The sequence below is a fragment of the Oryzias melastigma genome, linkage group LG11, assembly GCF_002922805.2.
Source record: "Oryzias melastigma strain HK-1 linkage group LG11, ASM292280v2, whole genome shotgun sequence".
Lineage (NCBI taxonomy): Eukaryota > Metazoa > Chordata > Actinopteri > Beloniformes > Adrianichthyidae > Oryzias > Oryzias melastigma.
This window is the reverse complement of record NC_050522.1, coordinates 17149811-17165283: the sequence shown is the minus strand read 5'-3', so window position 1 is coordinate 17165283 and position 15473 is coordinate 17149811. Positions and strand designations below refer to the sequence as shown.

Genomic DNA, 15473 nt, shown 5'->3' with positions numbered 1-15473 from the left:
TGAAGTCTTCCCTTCTTCCTATCCCTCCATTTGTAAGGGCATTTGTAGAGGAAGTGGTGTCCCAAATACTTTTTTTAAGGGTCAACCCTCCAAGCAGAGGGATGCAGAGCCCTTTGTCGTGAGGGCGTTCCACGTCGCGCTGTCATGGAGGAGAAGCGCTTTTCGTCATGTGCTCTGAAGCACAGGAGTTTACATTTAAATGTAAATAATATTTTTTTGTTTTAGCATGGCCGTTTTAGTTATAAAACCACTGTTCTGTGAATTCAAGCGCTGGGACTCCGCAATAACGTAGCTGACTATTGGTGACGTCATGGAGTCACAGTGACATCCGAACTTGGACACTATTTTTCCATAACTCTCCGTTCGGAGGGATAAATGTACAGGTAGGGAAACGGGAAGAATTTGGATTGGGCCTGAAAGACGTTTTGTTTTGGAAAACTACTGGATTCCCAAAAATATTTAGCTCATTCATTCATGTCAAGTTGTTTGGTCACATCCGAAAAATCCATCTGCTACTTTCTAAAGGTGCATTCACATTGAATGCGATTTGCGCAACAAATTCGCATGCCCCGCCCCTTTTCCGTAGTGTGACAAATTAATTAGCTGCCCGTTACCTGACAAAGATGTGTTCCCGAGCTTGACACCACTGCCGCATGTGGGAGGAGCTACCAGCTAATGCATTTAGGATGATCGTTATAAGGAATGCCGTCTGTAGATATCTCAACTAATATGTATAGAAGATGAATGATTTTGAGAAAAAAATGTTTATTTATTGTGGAGAATTCTACAAAAACATTAGTAATCATGTCTCCATCTTTTGGTTTATATGATTATTAAAACATTTTCCCGGTACAGGGGGATGTGTCTGTATGACAGCCGCTTCCGCTGTGTTTCTGTGTCTCTGTGTCTGAGCTTGAAGGCTCTGTGTCTCGTATTAACCCGAGGAGGAAAAACTAAAATAAGGCGACCTTTTTCCCTTTCTTTTTTTGATTGTTACTATGAGGTAGAGCCAGCAGCCTCAGCACCCCGCAGCAGCCCTCTGTCTGCCGGCATATCGAGTGAGTGAGCTCTGCCGCGGGAGATAGTCACTGAAACCGTCATGTGCCCAAAGCTGAGTTCCTGATTAGTAGATGCAACGCAGCAACCTGTCAAACTTCAGATATTTCAATTTTGTCTGCGCCACCTGATTTGCGCCTCGTCGCTCAAATTGAAGTTATATAATATATACACATATATAAATTAAGATGCCGACATGAACCCAGTCCATGGCCTGAAAAGGCTGGAAGGAGACCACTGAAGTAGACGACTCAGACAAAAAAAGAAAAAAAACTAAACAATTCCCATCATTGAGAAGATTTTTCTTCAACTTTTTTCAGACTGCTGTTGCCAAGGAAACCGCCAACATCGAAGGCCAGGAGGAGGATCAATGGATGCTCAGCAGAGCAAAGACTGGACTACAGGCCGCTTATCTTCAGGATTTTCTTTTGATCTGACCTCGTTTTTTTTTTTTTTTTTAATTACAAAGCTGCACAATAAAGATTCATCAGCAGCAAAGCCAAACTCTTCCAGGCTCCTGTTTCTAAACTTGGACGTGACATCAGCTTTGTTTCTTTCTGTTCTTTCTTTTCCAAACATTAAAAAATCTGGACGAGCGGGTTCGCCTCTGCTTTTATATGTCCTTACATGTAAAGCTGTCATGAAGCTGTCAGGCAGCAAACCTCAAAACTGTATGTGTGATAAAGCATGAGCAGAGCTGTTTTATTGTTTGATCTTCTTGCTTTTCCCTCAGGAGTAGATGAGGACCACAAACAGACCAAAAAAAAAAGAGTTTCACACTGCATGTTTCCATGGAAACACATGAAAATGAACTCACTTTATTTTGAAAAAATCTTCTTAAAGTTGCTTTGCTTTAATTAGAGCTCCTTCAGGGTTCACCCCCCCATTTCTGAATGAAAAGTTACTCTAATAAAAGCTAATTTTAGGAAATATAATCCAGAACCCCCCCACCTCTCCAAACCAACCTTATGCATGACGATTTTTCTCTGCGTTGGTTCCGCCACGTCGATCATCTTCTGTACCACGTAGTTGGCGTACTGGTCCTTCATCATGGTGTATAAGGCACTGTGGGGGCCCTCAGTCAGGCCGCACACTTCATCTATCAGCATCGCCCGCTCCGCCCGAGACGCGTGGGTCACACACTTCTCCACCACGTTGCTGACAATCAGGAAGCAGATGAAAACCATGTTTTTAATATGTTCGTGTGGCATTTTTCTCATGATGGAAGAAATACAGAAAGAAAATTAAGTCTGAAATTATATTTCTGAGGATTTCTTTATTTAAATAGTGAATCAGATGAACTGCAGTTGGATAAAGGGCCACAAGCTTCTTGTTCTGCTCCATTCTGATGCATCCACTTACAAAAATAGATCCACATACGCCTTTGCTTTTTCTTATCCGAGCTGGCTTAAAACTGTACGACTGGATGGCTCCAATTTTGTTGGCCCTTTTTGTTGCATTGTTATGTTAGGTTGGGGGTGTGAGAGGCTGTAAGCCAGCAGGAGAGCATCTAAAATGATGGATAACGGGAAGTGGGGAAGACTTGCTCCCTCCTAAAGGTCTCTCCCATTCCCCAGAGGTGAATTTCTAATGAAATTGTGTTCTATAAAGTGAATGGTTTTTGATTTTGGCGGAAAAATGCACTTTGAAAATAATCCAAAGATGACGTCTTTAAGGATTTTTTATGTACATCTGAATGTACTCTGGTGATGGCTCCAGCAGAACCTCATATTTTCTACATTACAAAGTTTCTGTTTCTGTAGAAACTACAGCTTACCTTGCAAACTTGTGCTGGCTGAGCCCCAGAACATTGCCTCTTATCTCTGCCACTATTTTACTCTTGTCCTCCGCTCGCCCGTGCTCCAAGACGTGCTGGATCACGTAGTTTCCATACTGGTCCTAAATAAAACAAACCACGGAAACCTCATTATGGGAAAAGTCGAGGAGGACAGCTGGTGCTTCTGACGTCACATCAAACACAGCCACCTTCCAAAAATCTGGAGGCTCAGCGAGCGGCCTCGGCGAGCCAAGCTGAGGTGTCACCGGAAATATAAATAGGCGTCTGAGCGTTTACCTGCACTAACTGCTCGGTGTGTTGGTGGAGCTCCTCTAGGATGGGCAGCGTCTGCTCGGGAAGGCAGTGCTCCAGAATGCGCTGGATGACTCGGCAGCCGTACGGGTGAGTGGAGAGGGCGAAGACCTGCGACGGTTAGTCACGGTTAGTCACTTCCTTTACAAACAAGTCTGCAGGGGTGAGTTTCCGCAGAGGGATCTCGCATGCGATGACAGAGGAGGTTACAGCTCCGTCTTATCTGATGCTTTTTTTTAACATGAACAAGTGAAAGAAAATCTCAGATCTACTGTCAGTAAAACACCAAAGCATCTAAAGTGATCCCTTCTTTTAACAGTATGTTAATGTAACATTTAGCTTTTACAAAAGATGATTGTTGCCACTAGGTTGATACGTCTGTTTCCAAGGCAACTGACTGTCCCTCTGCAGGATTGAGTCTGAACTCTGACAGCAGCATATATGTATCTGTGAGCAGATGAGGGGGGAGAAAGCACACCTGTCCCTTAAAGGCTTCAATGATGAAGTGCAGCGCGTGGGGCTGGACGCATTCGATGCACTTCTGCACCACGTGGTTGCCGTTCTGGTCCTTCACGCACTTCAGCACGTGGCCGTCCAGCTCGCGCACCATCTCGCTCTGAAGGAGAGGCAGAGGACAGGAGGGAAAAAAAAAAGATGAAAGAGGGAGTGTCGCTGCGTTTGAGTCATCGGATGTGGCCAGAAGCCTTTTCACAAACTCCACTGTGGTTCACAGACCAATAAATAGCTCCAGACTCTGAACACATCTCCTTTTGGGAAATCTATGGTGGTCGATGGAAAAGAAATGAAGGATCGTCTCTCATTCAGCTACCGTCATATACGCAGAAAAACAGAAAGCAGATCCAACCAGAAACTTGAATTGTATTTAAACGTATTGAGTTTTTTTCAAATTAAACTGCGTTCAATTAAAATCATTTCAATCTTAAAGGGGCCACACCATGAAAACTCTACTTTTTGAGCTTTTAATTGTATTATACTGTTCATTCCTCCCTATAAACAACCCCAAAACGGTATTTTGATCCATTCACGCATTTTTGAATAACCCTCTAAAACCTGCACTCTTTACAGCAGCTCCTCCCATACCCACGAAAATGAGTGGGTTCTAAAGTGCTGATGTCACAGAGTGAGATGGGAGAGAGGGAAAGGGAGCAGACAACTTTCTAGTGGTGAAAGGGAACGGCAAATTAAAAGAACTGGTTTGAGCATGGATTACTGAGCAAAGGACAGTTATGCGTGAAAAGGATTTTTGATACGGAGATTAATGATGCTTCAAAGAGAAAAGGAACATTCACAGCCAGTCAGCAAATCAGAATGTTTTCATCATTTCAATAAACCCTGCATTGTTCATCTGGTGTCGTTTACCTTTTTTTACAGTATTTCACCGCAAAATGAACCCATTAGGACCCATCCCGATTCTGTCTGTGTCAAATGTTGAGGATAAACGCCCTGGCTACACAGTACATACATTATTATTTTTTTTTTTATTTGATATTTTTTTCCGTGGGGAACACACTGACGAGGACGGCTCTAGGATGACGTCATGAAAAGGGCAGCACCCTCAAGGACAGAAAGGCGGTGCGCCTCAGAGAGTTCTTTTATTTCCAGGTATGAAAACAGTGCACAAAAATAACTAATATTTCATAAATAGTTTGATTTTCAGTGTTCCAAAGGTAATATATGATCAAATATATGGATATAGTTTACTCTGAAAGATTTATATAGAATTTGCCCTTCTCATGACTGTACTCACAATAACCTGCTGATCTGAGGGGATGAACTCCAGAGCTTTCTGGATCACCCTGCAGCCGTACATCTGCAGGGCCAGGGACAGCACGTGGCCTCGAATCCTCTCGGCCAGAGCCAGCTTCTGGTCCAGGCTCCCAAACTACGACAGAGAACCAAACCTGTTAGCATACGAGTCCACATGAACGCAGGATGCATTCTACACAGAGCAAACCTCAAAGAACTTCTGGATGACGTAGTTCCCAAACACGTCCACCATGAGCTGGTAGGCCGCCTGCAGGATCTCGCTGAAGACCAGCTGGCGTTCTGCCGAACTCGCTCGCTCCAACTTTAACTGGATGAACCTTAAAGAGACGATTCAATCACCTTAATTTTCCAGACATCTGCTTTAGAGCTGTGGAAAAGTTTGATGAGGCAGATCTCCTGCTGTTCACTGGAGGATTTTAGACAAAGTTGGGATGACGGAGAAAAGACGCCGCTCTTAAATGTTTAACCTGAAGGAACAGTCCCGCCACGGGAGACGAGACTTCAGAGTGAACAAGTGATAAACGCCAGGCTGGAGATAAAAAAGCAGAGTGTTGCTGAAGAAACTGAGGGAAGAAAATGTCTGGAATGTGCAGCGTGGGCGCCTTAAGTGTTTAAATAGATTACGTAGGGAAAGCCTGCATGGTATTTGCTGGTTCCAAACCCCAGCTACTCCTGACGGCGGGTTAGAGCGGGTCTCCACGGCTCCTGCTGCCAAACTCGTTCATCTTTAGACTACATCTCTGTCATCCCTCATTCTGACTAATTCTTGATGCCTAAAGCTCTAAAAGTAGCAGGAGTGGAACTACAGTAGCTGGAAAAGATGGCGCCGTTTTTGAAATTTAGCCAGTAAATATCAGCAAAACCCAGAAACATCACATCATCTGGAGAACATTAAACTGACCAGACTTTAAGTCCGTTTGTGACACTACAGCCAAAAAGTTAAATGTTTGAGTTCAAGCTTGTTTTTCCTTTTGTGTTTTGCTCCAAGGGGATGGAAAATTGTTCTTTTGAAGGTATTTTGACACAAAAAGTCGCCGTTTTGTCACCTGCTGCCGTGCTGGTCCTGGCTGAACTCCATGATGTGGCCTGCGATGTCTCGAAGCTGCAGGTTGGGGTAGCGGTTGTTCCTGAAGTCCTCCAGCAGGCGGCTTCGGCCCGAGGGCATCACGTCCGACATGCCGTAGCGTAGCCGTGACGACGGGAACAGCTGGCTGCTGGGGGAAAACAGGGAGGAGCCCGAGCTGGCCGTGCTGCGATACTTGGCCTCTGCTCCCGGCGCCGCGGATATGAAACGACCACTGCCGTTGGTCAGGCCTCCTGTGAAGACAAACAGGTTGATTATTAACTAATTTAGTCAGATCACAGACAAAAGTACCACTAAATCTTCAGTTTACTTCTGCAACGTACATACACAGCACCTTTTTCATAATATTAAAGCAAATTGTTTTTAATTTTTGACTTTATATTGAACCGTTTGCTGTCATTTTATAGAGCTTAGCTGCAAAACGTTGATTACGTTTCCTATAATTCACTGATGTATTTTGGTTGGGTTTAAAAATAACCATTAATCCATCTTCATTAACAAGATGCCCTTTCAGTTTGTGGATTTCATGAATTTAATTATTTTTCCAGTAACAAAAACCCACTAAACTTAATTCTAATGCAATAATTCATATTTTTATTGTTGGTATTCCACTTTGACCAGTTCAAGGCGACCATAAAAAGTTTATAGTAACCAAACATAAATGGTCATAAATTAAAAACATTTCAATCTTTAATAAAACTGCAGAAAAGGGGGATTTGGTGATGATTTCTAGTTGTTTATTTGAATGAATCATGTGAAGAAAGTCAGAAAATGGGACTAACACACAAGTCTGTCAGATGCTTTTAGGGTCACTGATCAGTCGGTCACAGATTAATTCCATTTATTCAGTTTTTCTAACATTGGTCTGGTTAGACTACAATCAGCTTTCAGACTCTTGACAGATGCTGAATGAGTCACACAAAAGGCTCTTGATTAAGCTGCTCAGATTTAGTTCCTCAAAAGACTCCAGGCTCTTAAAAATGAAAAGCAGAGCTGTAAAGAATCACCAAAATGTGTCCAAAAGGTTTTCCTTCACCACAGGGTTTGTGTGCACATGGCATCAGTGAGCGGCTGAAAAACATTTAGCGCATCACCTCTTTCATGTCAGACTGGAACCCATTTTCACAGCTGGATGATACAGTTTCTCTGTTTACAAAACCTGAACAGCCATTTCTCTGTTTTTTTATATTGAATCTGATTCAAGCTTCAAACTTGCAGACTGTGGGCGGGGCTTAAACTTATCATTCCTGACACTAAAAGAAAGCTAAACTGTTGATGTGGAGTGTAGGCAGAGTAATGTATAATTCCTTATAGTCTGGACAAATGTAACAGCTTATGTAGAGCTGGGAGTCCATCTTAAAGTCTAAACTCTAATATCCTAAATTGGATAACTGTAAAAAAGAAAAAGAAAACATTTTTGAACCTATTTTAATAAATATTTCAGAAATGTCATGACATATCTCAAACTTTAGTGTTTCCTTCCCATGCCAAAGGTGGCAGGATTTTATGTCTGCCACGGACATCAGTGAAGATAAAGAAGCTCAGCGCGCTGACTTATGGGGTCCAGATAACCCCACATTTAAATGGAAACATGCTTTGTGTAGCACATGGGTTATTCAAGCAGAACCGTGAACCATTTGCTTAAAGGAAGGTTTGCTGCCGTTGAGCATCACTTAAATCAACCACGCTGAGTTTACAAACACACAGGTGCTGAATGAAAAGTCTATCCCTACTGTTGTTGGGGATTAACCTTTTCAAAATCAAGGCATGATGGCCATTTCAGTCTTCTTTTAGTGCATCTTTATATTTCCACCTTAATAACTGCTTCCCTCAAACCCAAATCCAACAAATAAAACAATTAAATAAAGTCCAAAAAAGAAATGTCTTTTTTTACTGTGGGAGTTTTATTTAAAAAAAAAAGATAAATCAAATTTTAACTTAAAATGAGAAATTCTACATTCTATATGATAACCTTAGACAATGCTTTTTTAAAATCATTTTGCCATTGACATTTTAAAAACACTGGATCTAAATAAAAATAAAATTAAATTAAGAAAATGATATTTTGGGGGGTGAAAAAAAGTTAATAAATCATATTTTAATTTAAAAAAAACAAAATTTAAAATAAAACTTCCAACCTTTTAATTAAAAAGCAGCTGATCTCTTGGGTGTTTTATTGCTATTCCTCAGAGAGCCTTCAAAATAACATAGAAACACTATTTTTTTTCCTGCCAAACACACGACCATGTCAGAAGCATGCTCAAATCTAGGCAAACAACAAAACTGTACGCAAATTTTAACATAAAACTGCAGCCAACATTTTATCTGTTCTTTACAGCTGTTAATAACATGATTTATGCAGTTTCTGTCCAGCTCCACACAGGCCTGACACTGATGTCCTCTTGATTTTGTCTACCATAAGGCTGGGCGATAAAATCTAATGTTTATATCTCAATTGATCACTAAATGTACAACAATTTAGAAATGTTGTTAATATATAAATAATAAATAAATTAATTAATTCTATTAATGAATAGTTTATTCAAAACGTTGAAAAAGTAGTCTGAGATGATGTACTAAACAAAAGCAGCGGGTACTAAATATTGATGTTATTTAAATCTGGTTTTAAGCAAAGACATGTTCACTGTCTGGAAGTGTTGGCTTGTCGACTATTCTTTGTTGGGATTCTTGAACAGCTACAAAACATTGGCTGTTTTAGAGTCTGTTGTTGGGACTGGTTAACAGATGTCACAGGGGAAAAAAAAGCATCCTTGTCAACACTTTTTCTTTTTCCGACACATCTGGCGGTATTAAAGTGACAGATCAACTTTAGTGTTCTCATATACAAATTCTCAACATAAGTTGCTCCCCTTTTGGTACAAAGTCCTCAGAGTTTAGGTGACACGTCTATCATCTTCCTCCATGTTTGTTTGATGACATAAAATAGTCCCATAAAGTGCAGAACCTTGTCGTAAAGGTTAGAATTTTACATAAAACAACAGATACTTTCTATCATCTTGACGGTATGCATCGTCATACCACCCAGCCCTCGTGGGCACAGGACTGTGATCAGTTCTTCTGCTCTGGGGAACTCCTGTTTCTTCTACAAAGCTGACACACCATCTCCACTATGACGCCTTTGTGTGTCACAGCTGCAGCTGCATGGCTCTGACATTTAAAACCATCTCACTGTTCTCTTCAAAACACACCAAATCTCTCACATATCTCCGCTCAAAAAGCTTTTCAGTTACCTCACTCGGCCGACAAAATCTGCCTTGAATTTGAACCAGAAACATAAAATGTATGATTTTGGTAACTTTTGCGGCCAAATGTCCATTTGGGTAAAAAAATTACAAAAAAATGATCCATCAAAATCTTGAAAACAAAGAAAGTTGTTAACTGGCATTTAGATTGAACCCCTAATTTAAAAATTAGTTCAAATGTCTTTAAACGACCAGAAACGCCATTAATCGGTGGTGATTTGGTGGCTTTCGTCGACTCCTGAGAATCTAACTCGATAAACAGCTCTAACTTGTATCTGTAAATACTTCAACTGTATTCATAAAAACCTTTGAGCTTTTTAATGTGTTTTCTGTCTTGAAGTGGATACAAAGATGTTGAGACACTAATTGTAACGTTGGTACACGAGTGAACTCATGTACAAACATCAAAACAGACGTTTATGAGGCATCATTATGGCTGAACAGAGGGTGTGGATGCATGAGGAAAATCTGGAACACTCAGATGATGGAGCAACACCTCACTCTACAGAAGCTTGTGCAGGTTTAAGAAAGGCACACAAAATGTTGCCTCACATCAACAGACTGCTGTTTTTTTACTTAAAATGAAAACATTTGCTTTTTTGGATGCACTGATAAAGCAAAGCCTGAAAGAAAGCCAAAAGAGACTTACCAAGGTTGAGATTGGATGAGGAGCTGTGATTGGACAGGGAGGGTGGAGGTGTCAAGGAGTGGGACGGCCCCTGGTTGGGTAGAGGCATGCCCACTGGTCCAGGAGATGGACTGAAGCCCAAGGTGCCGTTATAGAAACCACCAATAGGTGTAGTAAGACTGGAGGGCGTGCGCTTGTACAGCTCACTGTTTCCTGTTAAAGAGTCCCGTCTGGAACCGCTGCCACCACTCGAGTTGGCCACTAGAGGGAGACAAAGAAGTGACAGATTGATGTCTCACAGGGACAGTGAGAATTTGTTTTTTAATCTATTAATAGAAAATCTGCATTCAGAGGTATGTGTTGTTACCTGCAGTCCCAAAGCCTCCCAGAGTGGCCCCAAGAGTGGCCCCGAGTGAGGATGAGGCAGGCTGGCTAAAGCCCAGGGAGGCGGAGCCTGGGCCAGGCTGAGCGGAGCCTTGTGAGAAAAGCGAGGAGCTTTGGGAGGAGGAACTGAGGGACGAGGAGCCGTAGAAAGAGCTCCCCCCAAGAGCACCACCGGGGCCGCCCTGCTGCTGAGGCTGCTGGGACGTCATGGCACGGAACGGGCCGTTAGCACCTCCTCCCAAACCGCCGTTGGCACCACCTGCTGAGGCTGCTGCAGCAGCAACTGGAGGAAGTGGAAGGACTAAATAATTAGCAAGCACACTGTAGAGAGCGGCTTCAAATAAAAACAGATGGATTGGTGGAAATTTCACAGAAATATCAACACTAAAGAATTAAAGTCTCATGATGTTCTAATTGAATACTCGGGATAAGAAGAAGAAGAGTCAGAAATGCATCTGCAGCTGGTGGTTTTACCTGCTTGAGCTGCAGAAGGAGATATGATGACAGAGGCCGGAGCCATGAGGCGCACAGGCCCACTCCTGGCTCCGGTGTTGACCACCAAGGCTCCTGTTTGATCATAGTAAGCTGCAGGCGCCAGCACCGGATAACCTAAGACAACAGAAGTCAGGATCAGGAGATCTCCTGTGCAGACAAACTGAAACCTGTGCACAGGGTTTTCAAATAAAAAAAAGATCAAATGATCGGTAACTCACCAGGGACTCCTGCAGCTAACCCCTGTCCAAAGGCAAGAGCCGAGTTTACAGCTGCTGCTGCAACCAGCTGGTCGTTCTGCTGCCCCTGCTGACCCTGGCTGGGGGTCAGAGGGCGCTGGTTTCCTCCGGCTCGCATCACCTGTACAAAGCACAATGAAACAGTGAGATCTGCCATATCTAAAAGTGAAGACGTTTAACATCATCTGGACACTGATTCAACATGATGGTGATGATAAGAAGCGGGTAGTTACATTTTCCTGCAAAAAGCTTCCTGGCAGACTGACCTGCTGCTGGTTCTGCTGGCCTTGACCTGCTGCTTGCTGATTGGCTGAATTGTTGGCTGCAGCCGCCTGCTGTGGGAAAAGGTTAGCCGGGTAGACCCCCCAGGGAGTCACACCATAGTACTGGGGAGGCATTACTGCTGGGCCTGGAAGCAAACAAACACAGATTCAAGCATCCACCGTCTTCATGACTCAAACCTTTACAGAGTCAGATCTACGCTCACCGAGGGTCGCTGCTGCCGCCAGTCCTGCAGCGTAGGGGTCCGTCCCTGGTGGGGCAGCACTGATGATGTAAGGATTGGGCACAAAAGCCGGAGCCAGGCCTGGAATGAGCGTGAAGAGAAAATGAACATTACATCACGTGCTGGGACCATTCTGGAGTGGATAATCCAATTATACTCAGCTGCTCTAAAAGAGCATTGCCTCATGGAAGCAATCACCAGATGTGGAATAAAAACTGAAAACATCATCACAACAGAAAACACACTTATGATCCAACAACCAAAAAAACCTTTGGTAACACTAGATGAGGTGCTGCAAAACACTGAATATAATGTTGATAAAAACACTTAATACATCGATTAGTCTTTTAAGCAGTTTATTAACAAGGTATTTGTAGACAATGGCTCCACTTTAGATGTTAATAAATCTTACCAAGTATCTTAATGAACCCAATTCTGCTTATTGTGCCAATTAATTTCTCACTAACACCCTATAAACACATTAATAATGTTTGTTAATGTGTTAATGAAGATCGTTATGGAGTCTTATTATAAAATGTTACCCAACCTTCAAACATGTCAGCTGAAATGTTGATTTATTGGTTTTTACTCTTTGGAACTGATGAAGAATACCCAGGAGCGTCCTGCCGAGCGGCTGCGGGATCCCCATAATAAATCTCAGTCTAAATTAAACATCAACTTGTTTTAATATTCTGTGATTGAGATTTTATTGAATGAAAGAGAGAATATGATACTTATTTGTAGTTTTGGACAAAAGCGATCTTTTATTTTAATAAATTTAATAAGTTATCAGTCAGCTATTAGAAATCCAATAACGAAGAAGAGAATCATCCTTGTATTTTGGATGGAGAGCGACAGAATCGGTTCAGAACAATCACCAGCACTGTCTAAATGTTGAAGAAACTCCGCGGTACACGGCAAAAGTCCTGCCCGTCGTCGTTGCGGGAGGCAAGCATTTCACCCTGAATACAGAGGAGGAAGCAGGAGCCACCTGAGAGCAGATTCCAGCCGAGCAGAACACCTGAAATCCATCTGGATCAAACTGTGCTCCAAAATACTTTTTCTTTTATTCTTAGCCACTGACACAGTTGGGAAAATTCGAGGGAAAAAAACAGAATTCCAGGATCCAGAAGACAAATTCAAGCTGAAGCCAAACAGGCAGACTGAAATGTAGACAGCATGACATCAGAAAGGACACAGTATAGATGTATGAAGTCTGACTTCCCTTTATGTGTCAACTGAACGGAAACTGTTTATACATGTGGCACAAAGAAATCTGTGAATTTCACATGGACTTTTTTTCTGTGCGTTTTCATTCAAAAACATGTTAATTAGCTTCTTGAAAACAGATTTTTTTTGTTTAGTTTTTTTTTTTAAATTACACCTAAAACTTTCACTCCATGTTGTAAAAATGACTCGAACATTTTTGGCGTTTCCACAGCTAAATGAAGCATGTCTTCCCTGACAGCATTTTCCATTTGTGTATGGTTTTGTCTCTAGAGCGTGAAAACAACATGGAAAAAAAAGTTAGGTGAGGTCGGGCTGATTAAAATGATACCAAATAAACAAGCAAAGTAGTCATTCACATTGAAAATACAGAGGTAAATTTAAAAGCAGACAAAGCTTTATGTTCCAAAAGGGTTCATGTGTTTTTCCCAAATATTTTGAATGATTTCAATTACACAACCATTAAATTCTAATAAGAGCACCATGTAAAACTGAAATTTCTGTACCAAACCACAAAGAAAGACAAAAGTCCTTTACTAAAGGACTTTTTTTAATACTGTAAAAACATTAAAGCACAAGTAAAATGTTTTGAATCAAAACACAGCAAAAATAGGTCAAATTATAATGTGCTCAACATAAATCATGTGAAAAGATGTATATGATGTATATGTTTTAAAAACACTATATATTTATGTGTATATATACTAGTAATAGTAAATAAATGTCGATGAAAAGTAATAAACTTTAAATTTGAGATGTGCGCTTTAGTGACGGATGGAAAAAGGAGCTGGAAGTGTGAGCCTGAAGCAGAATTTGGTAAAAGAAACCCAATCGAATATATTCGAGAAGAACAAAGGTTTGCTCGCTTTGGGATGGAAAACAGAGACAAGTCTTCATCCTGAGTTATGCGTCACTCCCCAAAAACACGAAGACAAAGTTCAAACAAGTTCAGAAGTGGTTCAACTTCCTTGATTTTACCTTCAGAGAATCATAAAGCTAATCTAACTTAATGGAAATTGCCAAATTGTGCTCATTCTGTCAAGTCGTGAGCTAAAACATTTCAATCCTGAAGTGAAAAGCAAAGTAAAAAAGTATCTTGCATTTTCCCAAACACTTACCGATGTGAGGCTGCTGTGCAGCTGCCAGTGCGTACTGCTGTTGCTGGGCTGCTGTTAGCTGCTGCACGGCGAGGGCATTGTTTCTCTGAAACAGCTGCAGTAAAAAAAAAAAAAAAAGAAACCACAATTTAAGGTCAGCTGAGCTAAGCTTTTTGCAGAATCAATGACAAATGACTGCATGCCCGATTTTCAGCCCTTACCTGCTGCTGGTTAGTGTAATCAAACAGACCCACTGTGGGGGCAGAGTCCATGGGCATCTGGGAGTTGTAGTCAAACTGAAGAGGCTCCATCACTGACTCCATGGGGTCCATGGTGACGCCGCCTTGTTCCACACTAGAGAAGTCTTCAGGAGGTTTGGGACCACCACCGCTCCCCAGGGGTGTCAAGCCCTCAGCCCCGACCCCCCCAGGACCTCCCAGCAGATCCCCCTCGGGGCCTGGCGCAGACATGTTGCCTGGGGGACGACTGCAAGAACATTGGAAATTCTCATTTCTCACCTGACGGCCGACAGATATGCACACTGCTCTGGTGTACGACATTCTTACCCAAACTCCTTCACGTCAACATCCAGGCCGTTCTGCACGGGCAGCCCGTTGGGGTTGATGACATCACTAATGACGTCGCCGATCACATCGGCTTCACCTTCTGTTAACTCTTTCAGTTTCTCTCCTTCAAACGACTTTGGTTTCTCCCTCTTCTCTTCTTCCACCTCGCCGTCCCTCTGCCCCTGCGTCACAGAGAAAAGACAAACGCCACTTCAGATGAAGCAGAACTACAGCAGCGCTTCCGCCAGTGACAGATGATGAACACACAAAGCGAGGAGGAAAAGCAGCAGGCTGAAGAGAAACTGAGACAACAATCATCCTTGTCTGGCTGGCGGGACAAACAGAGTCCCCTATCTGATGGATTGTTTCATAACATTTCTTTAGAAAGCCACAACAGGAAGCTCCAAAGACACCAAGAGGGAAAAATACCAATATGAGACTTACATATGGTCCTTTTCTGAGGCAGGAATCCAGTTTGTCGGCCGGCGAGGAGGACAGCACATACTCCACCATGCTAACTCCCAGCCCTCCACTTTCAGACCGCGGTGACATTACAGAGCCCACCCCCACTTCACCTCCTCCATGGAAACCCTGGCCTGGTCGACGGGACACCATGATTGGCTGAGACACCGAATGATCTGTCACAGTAGAAGCAAACACTATAACACAACAGTAAAAATATACAGCTAACTGATTATTAATGCTTTAAATATGCAAAATCCAAGCAACAAAATATACTTCAATCTATACAATAGTCCAAATGCCACTACTGTATTTGACACAAAAGAGTTTTTTGTTTAGTTTTTTTAATCATCTCTGCTAAATATCAATGTTCTTTATGTCAAGTCTACAGGAGAAACACAAACAAGAATAAAAACTCATCAATTGGAGGAAAACTGGACATTTTGTAAAGTTTTGCCAATAACTTCAAGCCTAACGCTGATGACTATATATACCTGAGGCCCCCCATGCACTGTCCCTCCACTGATCCAAGAAAATCCCTTTTGGTCCATCTTTCCCAGAGTCATCCGTCTCCCAGAACTTCTTTCCTGTTA

The 15473-nt window shown here is 42.2% G+C and overlaps 1 protein-coding gene across 2 annotated transcripts in view; it reads right to left on the bottom strand.

Moving 5' to 3' along the window:
* Positions 1–15473, bottom strand: part of pum1 (pumilio RNA-binding family member 1) — a 28859-nt gene that overhangs the window by 1784 nt on the left and 11602 nt on the right. For both annotated transcript variants that reach the window (XM_036214356.1, XM_036214357.1), the window contains exons 5-22: positions 15375–15473; positions 14863–15056; positions 14419–14600; positions 14074–14338; positions 13874–13967; positions 11511–11609; positions 11290–11432; positions 11006–11144; positions 10767–10901; positions 10276–10575; positions 9930–10169; positions 5980–6250; positions 5121–5250; positions 4914–5048; positions 3624–3761; positions 3131–3256; positions 2834–2955; positions 2022–2214 (exon numbers count right to left, since the gene is read on the bottom strand). The exon at positions 15375–15473 is cut by the window's right edge and continues 1 nt beyond it. In XM_036214356.1, coding sequence (XP_036070249.1) covers positions 2022–2214; positions 2834–2955; positions 3131–3256; positions 3624–3761; positions 4914–5048; positions 5121–5250; positions 5980–6250; positions 9930–10169; positions 10276–10575; positions 10767–10901; positions 11006–11144; positions 11290–11432; positions 11511–11609; positions 13874–13967; positions 14074–14338; positions 14419–14600; positions 14863–15056; positions 15375–15473 — 3005 coding nt within the window. The remainder of the gene's footprint in view (positions 1–2021; positions 2215–2833; positions 2956–3130; positions 3257–3623; positions 3762–4913; positions 5049–5120; positions 5251–5979; positions 6251–9929; positions 10170–10275; positions 10576–10766; positions 10902–11005; positions 11145–11289; positions 11433–11510; positions 11610–13873; positions 13968–14073; positions 14339–14418; positions 14601–14862; positions 15057–15374) is intronic.